Below are 17,473 nucleotides of genomic sequence, written 5' to 3'. Positions count from 1 at the left end.
GCTGAGTGTATATTTGTTGAAAGTTTTTCTACTTGTGTCTGTCCGCTCCTGCTTCGATCCAGTCTCTTTTTGCTGATTGTGTGCGGTGTGTATTTATCTGTATGTGTGCATTGCGTACCTGAGCACCTGAATGCCCATTCCTACGCTATGGATATATAGGCTGTCACTTCTCCCTAGGGAGTCCTGGATTCTTCTCTGTAGCTGGTGTATACCTACCTAGAAGAATCCCCAACCCCCACCTACGCCAGTCCCCTCCAGTCTAGCGTCTTGCAGAGAGGGAGGAGTATAAGGAGTTGAGGAGCACTCCTGCTGACCCCGCGGTGTACCCCCTCCCCTTCCTGCTCTCCCCCTAGTCCCTCCAGTGGTGGAACCGACCAGCCAGGACGTGCGCCAGGCCCTGGGCCGACCTGTACTGCTACGTTGCACCTTGCTTCGAGGTAGCCCCCTGCGCATCGCCTCTGCCGTGTGGCGCTTCAATGGGCACCTCCTGCCCACGCCGCCCGCTCCCCCCAACGAAGCCCCAGACCACGCGGAGCTGCGCCTTGACCCCCTCACCCGCGACAGCAGCGGCAGCTATGAGTGCACCATCTCCAACGACGTGGGCGCCGCCTCCTGCCTCTTCCAGGTTTCCGGTGAGTGGCCCTCACCTGTCTCCCTTCCCCAAGTCGTGCTCTCCTTTTTCGTTCCCTTCTCTCAGCCTGGACTGTCTTTTCTTGGCAAAGGGCGGCCACTAAGCCTGGTCTCGTAAGCCCCATCTCTATCCCCAAAACAAGGTCTTCACTTTTTAGTCCTGCCTCATCTTAGTCCTGTCCCGATGTTTAAACCCATGTCCCTATTTGTCAATCTTAGCTCTCCCTGTTACTCACTCCACTTGGCCCTTTCCAGTTTTGTCTCAGTCCCGCTCCACTAAATGCTCACTTCAGCCCTCTCCATCAGCAGCTTTCTGCCGGTGCCTCGGACCTGTTGGCCAAAGGAGGAGAATTCAGTGCCCCTTTCCGGTCACCCCTCTTCTCCTTTTTAAATTTCTCTATATGGAAATCCTCCTGCTGCTGCAGATCAAATACCGAGGGTTTAAGCTCCAGAACTGAGCCCCAAAACTTTTAGCAAGTTATTTATTCTTCACACTATAATACAGACACTACTGGTCTGTCAGTCAACAAATGCTTCAGTTTGTACTTCGTTTTACTTCATAATAAAGGATACTTTATTCACGAAATCTCTCTAGTCCCCTCCGGTATTCCCCAACTCCCTCTTTTCTCCCTGTAATGTGCCCCAGCCCCTTCCCTTGTATCTCCCCTGTGTGCCCCTAGCCCCTTCCCTTCCACCCCTCATGCATCCAACCCTTTTCCTCGCCTGTCCTTCCCCCTTTCCTTCAGTGTCTTCAGTTCTGCCTTCTCAGACCCCACTGGGTGATCTCCAGTTCCTTACCCTGTCCCATAGTTGTCTTTCCTCTTCCTTTTCCCTCGTGTCTCCCAGGTCCTTCCCCTCTCCCCATTGTGAACCGGCCTCAGCCCCTCTGTTTTCCCTAGTATTCTATCCTTGTCTTTCGGTGTTCCTTCAAAGCCCTTTTCCTTCTCTCCGGCTCCTCAGTGTAGTTACCCTATCTTCCTTAGCGTTACCTCATTCCTATTCCTTTACCTTAGTGTTTCTCCAGCCTCTTCCTGTCTCCTACATTATCTCCACAACCCCTTTCCCTTTCCTTCTTCCCTCTGATTTCCACAGTTCCCTCCCTTTCTCACCTAGTTTTCCCTTTTCTCCCTTCCCTCTCTTCCTATAGCCCTTATGGCTAAAGTCTTTTCTTCTCAACCTTCTGACCCAGTCCTTGGCAAGTCAGGTTGGAATGGTTGGGTGCTGTCTCTGGGCTGCTGGCCTGGACTTCAACAGAACTGGGGTCTATGGATTGGTGGTTGGGAGTAACAGAGGGATTGGGGAGGGAGGGATGTAATATCCTTGGGGTTGTAAAGAATTGAATTTAGAATTTTGGGGGGCATGCCAGACTCCTCCATTATATCTTCCATTCAAGGAGATTCATAATGAATATGTGACATTATGCCCAAATGGCATTAAATTCTGTGGAAAGGCACATAGTGTGTCTACTCCCACGTCTTCAGTCTCTCAGCCTCTCCTCCTCCCGCTCCACTTTGTCCATTAGTTATGGGAATATTCTCCTTCACCCTTATCCACACACATACCTCCCAGGGTGTTCAACACCCTGAGTGGTTGAGGGACTGGGGCCTTAGATCACTAGTCACCTTCCTCATCCCTTCCCCTCCCTACCCTTCACCAGCCAGAGGGCCCCTGTGACATTTCCCACCTCCTTCCCCTCTCCCCTCTTCTCCCTATACTCCTCCCTATCTCCCTTATTCCCTTTCTGTTCTTTCCTTCCTTTCTTCATCTCTTGTTTCTACTTAATATCCCATCTCTGTTTCCCCACAATTCTCCCTCCTCGTGTCTCTCTCCTATTCTTCCACCTCTTGATTCCTCTTAACCGTTTCCTCTTCTACCCCTTACTATGTCCTTTCCTTCCTTCCTTTTTTCTCCTCACTTCCCTGGCTCCCTCTCTTCCTTCTTTGTCTTCTCTCTTCATTCTTTATCCCCCGACTGTCCCTTCTCTTCCCTCTCTGTCTCATCCCCAAACTCCTCCCTTTCCTCCTCTGTCTCTACCCTGTCCTCCCCTATCCCCAATGGCCCCCAACCCCCTTCCACACACCCGCCCTCTCAGCCAAAGCCTACAGCCCGGAGTTTTACTACGACACCCCCAACCCCACCCGCAGCCACAAGCTGTCCAAGAACTACTCCTACGTGCTTCAGTGGACGCAGAAGGAGCCGGACGCCGTGGATCCTGTCCTCAGCTACCGGCTGGACGTCCGCCAGGTGGGCTGGAGACATACAAGCTAGCACAGGAGGAGGCAAGGGCTATAAATGAGGATGGGAAAGGATGACCTCGATCCCACAAGGATATGGGACTGTAGAATGGAGCTCAATCTTCTCAAAATTCCTCATTGTGTGACTCTGGGCAAGTCATTTAATCTTGCACTGTCCCCAGGAATCTCTTAAAGGTTTATGATCATAAGATAACAGATTTAAAGTGGGTACAACACTTTCATTTACAGATAAAGAAACAGAGACTTAGAAGTTACAAACCTAGGGTCATATAGATATTATAAGAGGTAGAGATTTGAATCGAGGTTTTCCTGGACGCTATACACAACATGACACACTACACTGCTTCTCCAGTTACAGATGGAGAGCTGATCTGTATTAGTATGGGGATTTTTTTTTTTGTTGAAAGTTCTCTGTGCCAATAATACCACAGAGTCCATTTTAATTTTTTAAAAAAAAGAAGTTGAGTGAGGAAGATGATTGTGTCTCGTGATTCTTGGGGTGTTGAAGGATGTCTGAATTCATGGGATTGGAGGGATGGGAATGACCAAAAAAGCAATGGAATAAGCCATAGCATATCTTCTGAGGTTGGCATCTACTCTTTCAGAATTAGATAGACTTAGGGAATGCTGTTATATGTTTCATCACATCTCCACTCCCTCACTTGTGACTAATAGAAATGACATATCCTGGCTTGGAATTAATCTAAGAACTTGGAAAGAAAGATCAGTGATGTGTGTATGTAAGAGTATATTAACTTCTTTTACAGGGCAAAGAGCTTATGGACCATACAATCATGGTTTTGTTTTGTTTCTTTTATTTCTCTCTCTCTCTGTTCTACTGTTTTGAAGACACTTGTTTCATTTCTTAAGTTCAGAATAAAATTAATAAAACTATTTTAAAATTCTTTATATTTAAAAAAGAGAACAAACTTTCAACTCTCAGTGGGTTCTGCAGTTTTAAATTTTAATTTATTTCATTTTCTATGAGAAATCATTTCTCTATGCCTTATTCATTTTAATTTTTATATTTTATTATAAATTTATTCCTCAACAAACATTTCAACATACAGAGATGAACAAAAATAAGGAGAGTATATAAAACTAATAAATGGGCTCTTTCCATTTCCCCATGCCATTGAAGGCATCCTTGGTAAATGGGAGCCCATGTGGGTGGGGGGAAGGAAGGGGAGAAAGGACTCAAGAGCTCATAACTGATGGGGACCCTAATACCTATGTCCTCAGCTAAGCCTTCGGACGTCTGTAACAAAGCCAATCCCAGTTCGCCGAGTGGAGAAGGGGCAGTTGCTTGAATACATACTGACTGACCTGAAGGTGCCCCATAGCTACGAGGTCCGCCTCACACCCATCACCACCTTTGGGGCCGGAGACATGGCTGCCCGCATTATCCGATACATGGAGCGTAGGTGGCTGGGGGACAGTGCATGGAGGAAAGGGGGTAGGAGGAGATCCTCTTTTGTCCCAAAGCACTGCTTCTGCTCATTTTTATGAAGGGCCGGGGCTATTCCATTCCCCTGCTCTATTTGGAGATACTCACACCTCCCCTTGGAGAATCCCTTTCTTTCCAGAGTAGCATCTTTCCCAGGACAGACCCTTCCCAAACCTGTTTTTTAGGCTGCTTGATTCTGAGAATAGGAACAGAATCAGGCTGGCTGGGTCTTTTTGAACAATTCTGCAGTCCAATTACTTTGTTTGAGCCATGGACTTATTTGTACACAGAAGCAAACCAATGGGTGGATTTGCATAATGTTTTAAATCTTATTTGATTTGCATGTTATTTCTTGTGAAAATGTCCTGAAACCTTTACAATCCTGCTCCGTTTGCCCCTGGGTACTGGTTCTAGCCCAACATTATATTTAGCTTCTAAGTGCCCCATTATTCACCCACCTACCCATCTCTATCTTTACAATGCCAACATTTTTAGCCCAAGGCTCTAACTTTGTGTTTCTGCTTTGTTTTCTCAGCAACCAACTCTCCAAACCTATCAGGTGAGGGTCCTTTCATTTTCTTTCATATGAGCAGATTTTCTGACATCTCCCTAATGATAGTGGTGGTGATGGTGGTGATGAAAATTCCCAAATCAGGACAACTTCAGACAGAGGTCTTCATTAGAGACAGGAAAATTTGTTTGGGAAGAAGGGGAGAATGGGTTTCCTCTCTGTCTCCAAGAGATTGAAGAAAGGATTAGGATTGGGTAAAGAGAAGAAGGGATATCCAGAAAACAATTGGGAAGATGAGACCAAGGAAATTAAGTTTAGAATAGAACATTACTTTATTAATGGGAGAGTCTCATCATTTCCTATATTGGCATTGCTCCTTATCATCTAAAGGTAAGGTTTTTTTAATATTTGCCCTACCTTTCCCTGCCAATGATTTGGGGTCATTCTTTATTTCTGCTTGAGTGTTCTTTTTTTTTTCACCTCCTGAACTAGTGAGTCCTGAACTTGACTCAATTTCCTTTGGATATGTGGGTACCATTTCCTTTAGGTGCCATTGCCTGATTTCCTTTAGCCCACAAAATGTAGAAACATGCTAATTTGCATGCTTGTTTCTGAGTTATGGATCAAATAGTACTTGAGAGTGGGTGATTGGATTGAGAATTGAGAAGGGGCTGTGGCAGCAGCAGCTGATCATCCTCTCTAGCTTCCCTCCTCCCCTTTTATGTACATCTTCCTTGTCTTTTTTTCTTGATTTCTCCCCTAGATAATACCTGCCACTTTGAGGATGAGAAGATCTGTGGCTACACTCAGGACCGGGCAGACAATTTTGACTGGACTCGGCAGAATGCCCTCACTCAGAACCCCAAACGCTCCCCCAATACTGGTCCACCCACTGACATAAGTGGGACTCCAGAGGGTAAGTAAGGAAGAAGAGAGGACACAAAATTAAGAGAATATAGGATCATAGAGCTGGAAGGGATCTCAAAGACCATCTAGTCAAACTTCCATATATTATAATTAAGGAGACTTAGACCCCACAAAGTTAAATGACTGGTCAAAGTCAAGGTAACAAGTTTCAAGGGGCAACTAGGTGGTATAGTTCAGACTATGACTAATTGTGTGATCATGAACAGGTTACTTAACCCCAATTGCCTTGCAAAAAAACCGAAAGACAAAAAAACCAAACCAAAACCAAAAAAAAACCCCAAGTTTCAGAGGTAGATTTGAATATGGGTTTTCTGACTCTACAGAATGTTTTCTTTTCACTGTACCGTGTCATCTAGGAAGAAAGGGGAACAGATTTGGAGAGAGGAGGCAGAATTCAGCCATTAGGGAGCTGTCCAGATGATGCTGAGAGACATGATCTTGGGATGGATATAGTCTGAGAAGGCTTCTTGGAGAATGGGGATTTTAAATAGATTTTGGTATTAAAAAAAAGAGATAGAAGGATAGATGGGAGGGTGATCTTTGGGAAAATTCTGAAGGGAGATTTTTGAAGTGGTGATGAGTAACCTCTTTTCTCTTTCCTTTCAAGGTTATTACATGTTTATTGAGACATCCAGGCCCCGGGAGTTGGGGGACCGGGCGAGGCTTGTAAGCCCACTGTATAACATCAGTGCTAAACTCTACTGTGTCTCCTTCTTCTACCACATGTATGGAAAGCACATTGGTGAGTCTAGGGCAGAAGCTGGAGGAGGGAGGGATGGTTTGCTCCACTTGTAATGGTTTCAGAACTGTGAAGTCATTGTGTAGCTGTATGGTCTTCCCATGAAGGGCTAGGAGTTAGCTGTCTTTAGTAAGGGGTGGGGGCTTGTGTTCAACCTTGGTTGACAGAAAGATTAGAAATGTCTGAGGGTAAAGAACATAAAAGGAAGCAGGGGAAGTCAGAGTCAAAGTCATAATATCATAGGATCATGAATCTAGAGCTGGAGGGAACCCTCAGAAGTCTTCTATCAGATGATAAAGCTAGAGATGGAAGAAAACTGAGAGGTCAACCTCTCTTATTTTACAGATAAGGAAAGAAGGGAAGTGGTTAAGTGACTTGCTTAAGGTTATACCTTAGTCAGCATTTGTCTTATTTAACACCTTGTAAGAATCCTTGTTTTAAGTACACAGTTCTGACCCCTAACACCACTTTGCAGATTTTTTTAAACTGGTAACTGGCAAATACTATTCTAGACAAATGCTGACAGCTAGGTGACACAGTGGATAGAGAACCAGCCCTGAAGTCAGGAACTTAAAACTTCCTAGCTGTGTGACCCTGGGCAAGTCATTTAACCCCAATTGCCTCAGCAAAATGAATAAATAAAAATCTGCCAAGTTTTACAAATTACACAAACTTTTACCTTCCAATTGTCCTTATTTTTTTAGAACCTGTAGCTAGCATTTAGATAGTGGTTTAAGATTCTGGAGAGCAATCAGGAACTATGCCCAAAAGGCTAGAAAACTGTGCATACCCTTTGATCCAGCAGTGTCATTACTGGGTCTGTATCCCAAGGAAATCATAAAGGAGGGAAAAGGAGCCCTATGTGCAAAAATATTTGCAAGAGATATTTTTGTGGTAGCAAAGAATTGGAAAATGAGTAGATGCCCATCAGTTGGGGAATGGCTGAACAATTTGTGGTGTATGAAGGTAATGGAATATTACCTTTTATAGAACAATAATTCCATAAAAAAATTATAAACAAGCTGATTTTAGAAAGGCCTGGAAAGATTATATAAACTGATGCTGAGTGAAACAAAGAGAACCAGGAATACATTGTACTCAATAATAGCAAAATGTGTAATGATTAATCATGAAAGACTTGGTTCTTCTCAGTGGTTCAGTGATCCAAAGCAATCCCAATAGACTTTGGACAGAAAATGGCATCTGCATCCAGAAAAAGAATTAAGGAAACTGAATGTGAATCAACACATGTTATGTTCACTTCTTTTTTCTGTTTTTTTTTAAATCTCTCCCATGTTTTTTTCTCTTTTACTCTGATTTTTCTCTCCCAACATGATTCATAAAGCAATATATGTTAAAAAAATAAATTAAAAAAAAGAAAAGAAAAGCAGATAGTGATTTAAAGTCTGAAAAAACACTTAAAATATTATATCATTCAATCCTCAGAACCACTATGAGAAATAGGTGCCATTATTATCCCCATTTTACAGATGAGGAAACTGAGGCAGTTTCCCCATAGCCATACAGGTGGTAAATTTATGAAATTGATTTTAAATTCGGTCTTCTTGACTCTAGAGCTAGTGCTCCAGCCCTTGAGCTTCCCTAGTTGTCTTTTAAACTTTAAAAACGACTTATTTTTCTTTTCTTCTCTTTTCTATCTCTCTTCCTTTTTTCTTTCTTTCTTTCATTTTCTTCCTTCTTTCTCTTTCTCCTTTCTTTTCCGCCCTCCCTTCCTCTCTCCTTCCCTCCTTCCCTCCCTCCCTCTTTTTCTTCCTTCCTTCCTTCCTTCCTTCCTTCCTTCCTTCCTTCCTTCCTTCCTTCCTTCCTTCCTTCCTTCCTACCTTCCTCTCCAACATCTAAACCCTGGGTTCAGAGACAGAACCATAGAGTCATAAGATGAGAATTTCATTGTTATTTAGGGGAATAGAGACTAATTTCCCAACTTGGAACCAGGGAAGTGAGAACTGAGATTGGATCACAGTTCATCCATTTAACGAAGGCCAGTGTGTGTGTGTGTGTGTGTGTGTGTGTGTGTGTGCACGTGCGTGCACGCACATGTGAGAGTACATATCTACACACACACACACACACACACACACACACACACACACACATTTTACTGAATGGATATATGAGAGAGGAAACTGTAACTTGGGCTTGTCTCTCATGGTCAGGGAAGACCCTCTGTAGGAGCTGGAACACGACAAATCCCTAAAGTTGTGAGTGCATGAGTAGGAGGGTGCTCTTTTTCCCTTGGCTCCCAAATATGAATGATAAGCCTTAGAACTGGAAAAAGGGATCCCAAAAGTGGTCATCCAAACCTCTCATTTTTACAGACGAGAAAACTGCAAAGTTAAGAATTTTGTTCAAGGCCACACCCCAGGTAGCACAGTCAGGATTTCAACAAGTAATAGAGATGAGATTTAAACCTAGGACCAGATTCTAAAACCCATGTTCTTTTTCATCACACCATGGTACCCTAAAATCCTTGCAATGTTATTCTTTGTAGCTACCAGAAGATGCAATAAAGCATCTTCTCCCTCCCTGAAGTCTCTAGTGTGCAGAGCTCGCACCCTGCCCTCAATCTCTGTGGAATTCCTCACTTTCCAAGTCTCTAGTTATTTCTCCTTTCCCCCAAGCCTACCATCCACTAATGCCCTCCCTGGCCTGGCAGCTTCAGGGAACCAGCTGTCTTTGGTCTTTGTGTGTCTTTCCACTGCTAACACCCCTCCTCCCCAGCCCAGCCAGATTAAAGCCAACTGCTTTCATCCCCAGGCAGGTAACATTTGGCGGCCCCCTCCCCCCGAGGGGGCCTATCTGGCATCCCAGCTGGTGTGGCTTTGTCTGTGGGCAGCGCCATGTAAATGCCAGCCCTAGTGCTCGGGCACTGGAGCCAGCCCCTCTCTGATAGATGATTGATTTCCCATCCCTCGGCGCCAGCTCTTTCTTCTTCAATCTTAGATGGTGGGAGGGGGAGCTGGGAGTGGAAAGAGCTCATGGGGAAACAGTACAAAGGAGGGTTGATGCTAAAAAGGCTGTGGAGAGACACTAGTTGGGCAGCAGTGCTGCCTCAAACCTCTTCCTCGTGTCACTGTTAGATAGAGCCAGATTAAATTTCTAGCTCTTTATCCCTATAGAACAGCAGCTCAGGTCCGAGGGTTCAGGTGGCAGAACTTAGTGAGAAAGGGGAAATAGGGATGCTTTTTTCCCCCTCAGGTGATTCCTGGGCTCTCTTGCCCCTCAGGCATGTCTTCTCTGCCATCTGGAAGTGGCAAGTGGACAGAATCCTGAACGTGAGAGTTCAAAGAAACACTGGGTTCAAGTGCTGGCTCCACTGTGAACTTGATGTGTGACTTTGGACAAGTTGCTTCCTCAAATGTGAGACTGGACCACCTAATTTTTGAGGTGCTTTACAGCTTTTAGTAATATCCTGTGATGTTATTATTATTAAAGAAAAGGAGACAGAAAAGGGAGATAAAGAATGGATTCTGACAATCAGGGAAGACATGATAAAGAGCAGCCTGTTCTAGGTCATCAGAAGATATTCTCTTTTCACAGACACCATGGAGTAGAGTTTTTTAAAGGTAGACTGGGAGCTTTCTTCCCAAAACACAAGTATTGGGGTAGCTAGATGGCACAGTGGATAGAGCCCTGGAGTCAAGAGGACCTGAATTCAAATTTGGCTTTAGACGCCTAACACTTATTAGTTGTGTGATCCTGGGCAAATTATGTAACCCCAATTGCCTCTCAAGAACCACCCCCAAAAAAATAATAAAAAAAGCAAAACAAAATGCAGTTTCCTGACTTCCCAGTACAATTTTTCTTTCCACTAATAATAGCAACCCATATTTCCATAGCATTTCACAAAGCAATTTCCTCCCACGATCCTGTGAAGTATATAGGGCAAGCTCTATTATTCTGCCCCCTAATTTTACAGGTTGGGAAGCTGAGACTCAGACTAAGTGACTTCCCTATGGTTTCCTAGCCTAGAGGGAATGAACCATTGTACATCTGTGGTCATATGGTTTGGGCTGGAATTCCAGCTTTGTTGTATTTATTGCCTGTGTGACCTCAAGCAAATCACTCATCTATTAAATGAGGGGATTGAACTGGATGATTTCTGAGCTCCCTCTCTACTGTAAATCTGTGATCTCCAATCCAGTGCTTTTTCTTTCTTTTGTGGACAAGACTGGAATTTTCTCAAAGGAACTTTAGTTAAACTATTAAAGGATAGATTGGTATAATGGAGAGATAGCTGGAAGCAGAGCCAGCAAGTTAGCTTCAGGTGTGACCCTGAGCAAGTCATTTAACTCCTAAGTATCCTAGGCTACTCTCTTTAAATTATATAAATTAGAGAACAAGTGTTCATCTACATCAGTAGTGAGAGTTTGTTGCGACAATGAAATCTCCAGGTCCAATTCAGCTTGCTTGTTTATCTCCTCATCTGTAAAAATAGACCAGATGGCCTCTGGGCTCCTTATGCGGAAGTAGTTAGCCAGCACAGTAGAGAGCTTGGAGTAAGGCAGTTCTCAGTTTACATATAGTCTCAAAAAAAAAAAATTTTTTTTTTTAAGTTGGTTTCAGACATTTCCTGTGTTATTCTGTGGAAGCCACTGAACTGCCTCAGTTTCTTGAACCATAAAATAGGATTAATAATAGTACCTAACTGAGAGTTGTTGTAAGGATCAAACAAAATAATATTTATAAGAAGAGCTTAGTTAACATAGTGCTTGATATGTAGTAGGCATTTAATAAATGTTTGTTTCCTTCCTAAAGGATAACAATAAAAAACACATAACTTCAAATAGCTCAAATTTGAATATATACAACCCCTTCAAGGGATTCATTAATCTCAGTAATTGGGATCTAGCTGTATAAAAGCAATCATGTTTAGAGGACAAACTCCTTAACATTAAGCCATAGATCTGTTGTAACTACAAATAAGTTGAGGGGAGGGGGCATATTCTTTTTTCTTAACTAGATTTTGTTTGGAGAACATTACCTCATACCCTTTTCATTTGTGAATCATTTCCTTATACTTCTCTTTCCTTTGGTGTCTTCCTATTTAGGGTTGAAATAAAATTAATATTCTTTTAAAATGTTTTAAAATTATTTATTTTTAGTTTTCAACATTTACTTTTGTAAGATTTTGATTGTCAATCTTTTCCTTCCTCTCTTCCCTCCCCCACCCCCAAGATGACAAGCAATCTGATAGAGGTTATATATGTACAATCATATTAAACACATAAAATTCATTTCCTAACCTACTGGATTAGATGGAGAAGACTTGAGTTTGAAATCTCTCTCAGAAATTTATTATTATTAATAATCATGAGAGCTAACATGTATATAGCACTTTTGCAAAGCCCTTTACAGACATTATCTTATTCTGTTCTCACAATATGAAAGGTAGATGATATTATTATTCTCTCTTCAGATGAGGAAACTGAGGCAGATATAAGGTAAGCAACATGTTCAGTCACAGCTTGCCCACACACAACTAGTGTCCGAAGCTGAATTTAAATTCAAGTATTCCTGACTCCATCTGCAGCATCTTAGCCAACTAGTTATGTGATCCTAACTTCTCTGGCCATAATTTACTTATCTATTAAATGACAGGGTTCAACTTGATGAGCTCTGAAGTCCTTACCAGCTCTCAATCTATGATCCTATGAACCCTGGTGAAGGGTAAATGTTTGGCTGTCAACAAAACTTTCAAACACTAACAAATCTGTTCCTTTCTTTCAAGGATAAAGAGATTCTTCCCCCATCCTCTCTGCCTTGTCCATACTTTCTCTTTTGCCATACGAGATCATAGGATATCCCCACTCCTTCCATTTATCAGGCTGTCTTTGGACTGGGAGTAGAAGGAAAAGGGGTGTGAATGTGGACCTACTCCTTTCCCCAAATATAGCCCCTCAATGGTCATCTCTCCTTTCCCTCCCACCCCTCAACAAGGTTCACTCAATCTTCTGGTTCGATCCCGGAACAAGGGGGCACTGGAGACCCATGCATGGTCCTTGAGTGGTAATAGAGGCAATTCCTGGCAGCAGGCTCATGTGCCCATTAACCCCAGTGGGCCTTTCCAGGTGAGTAGAGGATAGTTTTTATGCATGAGTTTTGGGGATTCTATAGTCTATCACTCCTTCACTCCCACAGTCTCTATCTATTAAGTACCTATATCATGATATCATTCTCCCTCCTCACATCCAGGCATGGGCATTCTCCTGAGACCACTGGGCATACTGTTACCAGAACAAAGTTATAGAGAGGTCATGTTCTAAGGCAAGGGCCTGGCTGAAATGACTCAAAGTAATTACATATAGGAGGAGTCCCTCTTCCCTGTGACTGCTTATTATTTTATTGAGTTTCTTCTGAACATCATGTAAGAAGAAGCTGCTGCTGAAAGGGTGACAGGGGAAGTGGGGGAGCTTTGATGGAAAACTAGCCTCTGCTTGGCAGTATCTTCCTCAACCTCCTCTTCTTTTTTTTCTCTGATCCCATTTCCCACCAGATTATCTTTGAGGGAGTTCGAGGTTCAGGTTATTTGGGGGATATTGCCATTGATGACGTCAGCCTGAAGAAGGGAGAGTGTCCTAGGAAGCAAGTGGATCCCAATAAAGGTTTGGGGCTTGGAGGGGGAGAAGAATTAAGGGGAAAGTTATGAAAATCTGATGAACTTATATTCAGATTTGTATGACTCAATCACCTGTCTTTATTTGACAGGAAGAAAAGAAAGAAGGAAACAAGGAAGGAAGAAAGGAAGGAAGACAGAGAGGGATAAAGGGAGGGAGGGAGGAAGGAATGAAGAAAAAGAAAGAAGGAATCAATATAAGAGAATCAAGGAAGAAAAGGAAGGAAGGAAAGAAGGAGAGAATAAGAGAGAGCGAGAGAATGGAGAAAGGAAGAGAGGAAGGAAGGAAGAGAGAAAAAGAAGGAAGGAAAGAAAGAAAAAATGAAGGAAGAAAGAAAATTTATTAAATGCTTACTGTGGGCTAGTCACTGTGCTGAGTTCTGGGAATACACAAACAAATAAAAAAGTCAGTTCCTGCCCTCAGGAAGTATACATTCAGATAAAAAAAAACATTGCAAAGGGAATCTGGAAAGGGGGGAAGGAGAAGAATCCTTGAGTTGTTGTTGCTGTTGTTTGTCCCTCTTTCTCCAATTGGATTATGACATTGGGAAGATGGTGTCATGATTGCAAGTGAATTGGATTTAAATGAGACAGGGCTATGCAAAGTCACCAGCTTCACTCCTCCAAAACCATCATGATATAGATAAGGATGCTTGGAGATGGCTTTGGATGCTGTGGGGCCTTGACCTTTTTAAACTAAGGTCTTTCCCAGGTCTGTATTTTTTTTTTTTTTGGATTGGCCATTGAGGAGAAGTCTAGAAGAGAATCCAAGCATGAGGACAGTGAATAATGTTGGGGATCCCTCCTAAAATAGGATCCTGGAGAGACAGTAACTAACCATGAGAGTAGGATCTCAAAACAGCAGTTTCTTCAGGGTGGCTATTAAACAAGCACAGTGGCAGAGAAATAGCAGTGAATCACTCCGCTCCTGTCCCCAGGTGCACCGTCTGGCTTTATGAGAGTAGCTGTGTGTGACCGTGTGTGTGTGTTTGCCTGAGCGAAGGCAAGCAGAATCACCAGGGAGAAGGGTCAGGACTTGAGGGAAAGGGCTGGGGACCAGGGTTGGGAGAGCTCCGTAGGGCATCCACTCTCCAGACAGACACATTGCTCACCGTATTCGGAGTCTCTTCCCATGCTCATCGTGTGTCTCCTTTCTCTTTCTCTTGCAGTGGTGGTCATGCCCGGCAGTGGTGCCCCCTGCCTGCCCGGCCCCTTACTCTCTGGGCCCCTCACCATCTTCCTCCTGGCAATGCTGAGATGATGAGCGCCATCCGCTTCTCTCCTGCGCCCCTCCCCAGCCCCCCGGCACACCAAAGTGTCTACATCGTACCAAAGACTGACCCCCTTCAGCCGGGGTGCCCAGGGGGACAGGGCCATAGTGCCATGGAGGGGGGCTTGTGGTGGCTGAACAAGGAAGGAGAGTGTGGGGGACGCCCGTCTCCGGAGGTCCTGGAGACACTGGTTTGACGCACACATGCGTATACACACATACATACACACTTACACACACACATTATATATAAATATACATATATATTAAAGCACAAGTTTCTATCTGAGCTACCAGAACTTTCTTTAACATGGAAACATGGGGGACTTGCCCTATTGTTGTTGGTTGGCACAGCACCGACCCCTGCCTGCTCACACAGCCATCCCCAGGGACTTTGGTGGCAGGGCAGTTGGGCTGTGTTCCCCAGCGGCCTTTTGCAGTATTTTCTTCCTCCTTTTCTCCTCCCATTGCCCTGTGGGTCTCCCAGCTCTCCTTCTGCTACCTACTGCTCTCCCTAAAGGTTAAACAGCAGCTTGGCAGAAACAGGTATGGCACAGAGGCAACTGCCTAACCTGGAGAGAAGCAAGTACCTGGGTCCTGCCTGGGTGTGCCTCAATATCCCCTCCCCATGCCCTTGGGTGAGAGAGGATTCAGTTGTATTTGCTTTATCTGGGGGACCTGGTTCCAGCAACTTTCAATTTTCAAGGGTTATGAGAGTAGCCTGGGGAAGAAGGGCTGGAGTGTAGAAATAAACAAATAACCCCAAATCCCTCATCTCAGCCTGGGCTCTCGGGCTCTTCCCAGAGTTACTCAACAAGGACTGGAGTTTCTCCTTTTTCTCCATGTCCCAGATCTGAATAATCCACAGAATGCCTTGGTAATCACCCAGTTAAGTGAGTTAGCTGCATAGATTCCCAACCTTGATATCAACCAGAAGATGCTGATTTTTCTTGCCCTCCCCTTTAAACACTTCCATACATAGTTCCCTGGACTAGCCTCCATTTGGACTTTGGTGGAATCTGAAAAGGGGTCAAATGGGATGGGAGTGGGAACATGGAGAGAATAAATTGTGTAACAAATAACTTTGAACCCATCTTCTCTAGGCTGGCTACTAAGAGTTGAGGGAATGGAGTTATGTTTAAGACACCCTTTTTTATTTCTTAATAGCATAAAATATGAAATGGGAGGGGTGCTTTGTGTGTTTAGGAGGAATCCTGCTCTGTCTCCCTCCCTACCTCCAATTCCTATAATTCCCTGTTCCATTACTGGAAAACTGAAATCTATTGTGGTTTCAATAGCGGGCCTCTATCTCACCCAGTCTCTGCCTGATCCACTCAAAACAGACTTCACACCATCGCCATTCCTCCCAATTTCCCCCAGATTTATACTGATGCAGGGGTTGGTTCAGTGGCTGCCCTTTATGATCAGTGCTGGTGGGAGTGTGGGGTACAGGAAGGAGGATAGACTTTCAACATTTGGCTTGTGCCCAAGTTTGTGGGGAAAGAAGATATGGGGCCTGCAGGTCAGAAACCAAATGCTTTCCAACTCAATCCTTCTTTTCCTCTCTTCCAACACTCTCTGGGGCAGAGAGAGGACAGAGAGAGACAGGGAAAGAGAGAATGGGGAAATTTTAACTACATGCCATCTCTGTGGGCCTCTGAGTAAGTGGGACTGGGTGTGTGTGTTTGTATCTGTAGGTGAATATATGTATTCATCTCTCTTTGTGTGTAATTCAACATCATCTGTCTCGGTATATTTTTGTGGCTATACTATATATATGTACTGCTAGCTGACCTTACAGACTAATAGGCACCTGGTATGACTTGAGGGGTTTTGGGCAGGCCCCACTATCCCCAACCTATCAACCCACCTTGGTATGAAATTCTATCATGAGTGATTCATTTTCTAAGGTGCTGAAGGATTCTTTTATTCAGTTTTACATAGTACAGTAAGAAGTGACTTGGGTTCAAATTTCAGCTCTGTCACTGTGTGTCAGGCAAATTATTTAACCTTCTGGGTCCCAGTTTCTTCATATGAAAAGTGAAGCAGTTGGATTTTATGACTTCTGAGGTCTCATCTTGTTCTAGATCTAGGATTCTATTAAAAAATACAATACCCAGGAGAAGGAGGTCACATCCCTGATATCATTTAACATCTTAGTTCTTAGTTATTAACCAATATGTTGCTATCAGCTACCTTGATTATCAGCTAAATTCATTAGTTATCAGCTAATGGATAACCAGCCCAGAAGTTTCTCACTTATGTTCCTATCAGCAAATTTTAACTTATCAGCTAACATTACTTATTAGCAAATCTCAGTTATCAGCTGATTGGTTATTAGGGAATCACCTTATTTATCAGCTAACTACCAGAGCCATCAGCTGACACCTTACTTATCAGCTAACACTTGGCTAATCAGCTAATGACTTAGTTATCAGTAAAACTACCTATAGGAATCATACTTTCCCTCCTTTAAAAGCCTTAGGAGAAAGATATTCAAGATAATTGTTTCCCTCAGACCATAGTGAGGGCCAGGACCTGGCCATAGTGCTGAAATGAGGCTGAAACAAACTTGATCTAGAGTTGGTCCTATCTCATTTTAGTCAGCCAATTTCTTTAGCAGCTCATTGGTGACTAGTGCTTTCTTCTTAGAACTCTCCCTAATTCCTTTGTTCTAAATGAATTCCTTTCTTCATTTTCTGCTGCTCTGGCTATGTGGCTATGTTCCTAGAAATCATGTCATTCTTTTCTGTCCCTATACTGCTAAGTATTCTGTCAAACTATCTATTCCTTGGGAGGCACAGTCTAGATCTGGATCTCTCCCTCTCCCCTTCTTTTCCTCCCTCCTTCTCTCTCTCTCTCTCTCTCTCTCTCTCTCTCTCTCTCTCTCTCTCTCTCTCTCTCTCTCTCTCTCCCCCTGTCTTTCCTCTTTTCCCTCTCCCCCTGTCCTCTCTTTTTCCCTCCTTTTCTTTCCTCTCTTCCTTCTTCTTCTTCCCTCTCCTTTACTCTCCTCCCTTACCTCTCTTCTCCTCTCCTGTTCTCGCCTCTCCTCTTCCTCTC

General features: G+C 43.7%; 1 protein-coding gene across 3 annotated transcripts in view; it reads left to right on the top strand.

The window, feature by feature from the left end:
- MDGA1 (MAM domain containing glycosylphosphatidylinositol anchor 1) overlaps positions 1 to 15,502 on the top strand; it is an 86,441-nt gene extending 70,939 nt beyond the window's left edge. The window contains exons 9-17 of one of the 3 annotated variants that reach the window (XM_051996837.1): positions 354 to 632; positions 2,723 to 2,874; positions 4,128 to 4,305; positions 4,868 to 4,891; positions 5,607 to 5,759; positions 6,378 to 6,512; positions 12,468 to 12,598; positions 13,024 to 13,132; positions 14,313 to 15,502. In XM_051996837.1, coding sequence (XP_051852797.1) covers positions 354 to 632; positions 2,723 to 2,874; positions 4,128 to 4,305; positions 4,868 to 4,891; positions 5,607 to 5,759; positions 6,378 to 6,512; positions 12,468 to 12,598; positions 13,024 to 13,132; positions 14,313 to 14,404 — 1,253 coding nt within the window. In that variant the 3' untranslated portion in view covers positions 14,405 to 15,502. The remainder of the gene's footprint in view (positions 1 to 353; positions 633 to 2,722; positions 2,875 to 4,127; positions 4,306 to 4,867; positions 4,892 to 5,606; positions 5,760 to 6,377; positions 6,513 to 12,467; positions 12,599 to 13,023; positions 13,133 to 14,312) is intronic. The other 2 variants (XM_051996838.1, XM_051996839.1) reach the window with 2 other exon arrangements.
- Positions 15,503 to 17,473: the final 1,971 nt, after the last annotated feature.

Source organism: Antechinus flavipes, chromosome 4 (genome assembly GCF_016432865.1).
Source record: "Antechinus flavipes isolate AdamAnt ecotype Samford, QLD, Australia chromosome 4, AdamAnt_v2, whole genome shotgun sequence".
NCBI classification, from domain to species: domain Eukaryota; kingdom Metazoa; phylum Chordata; class Mammalia; order Dasyuromorphia; family Dasyuridae; genus Antechinus; species Antechinus flavipes.
This window is presented reverse-complemented; position numbering and strand designations above follow the sequence as displayed.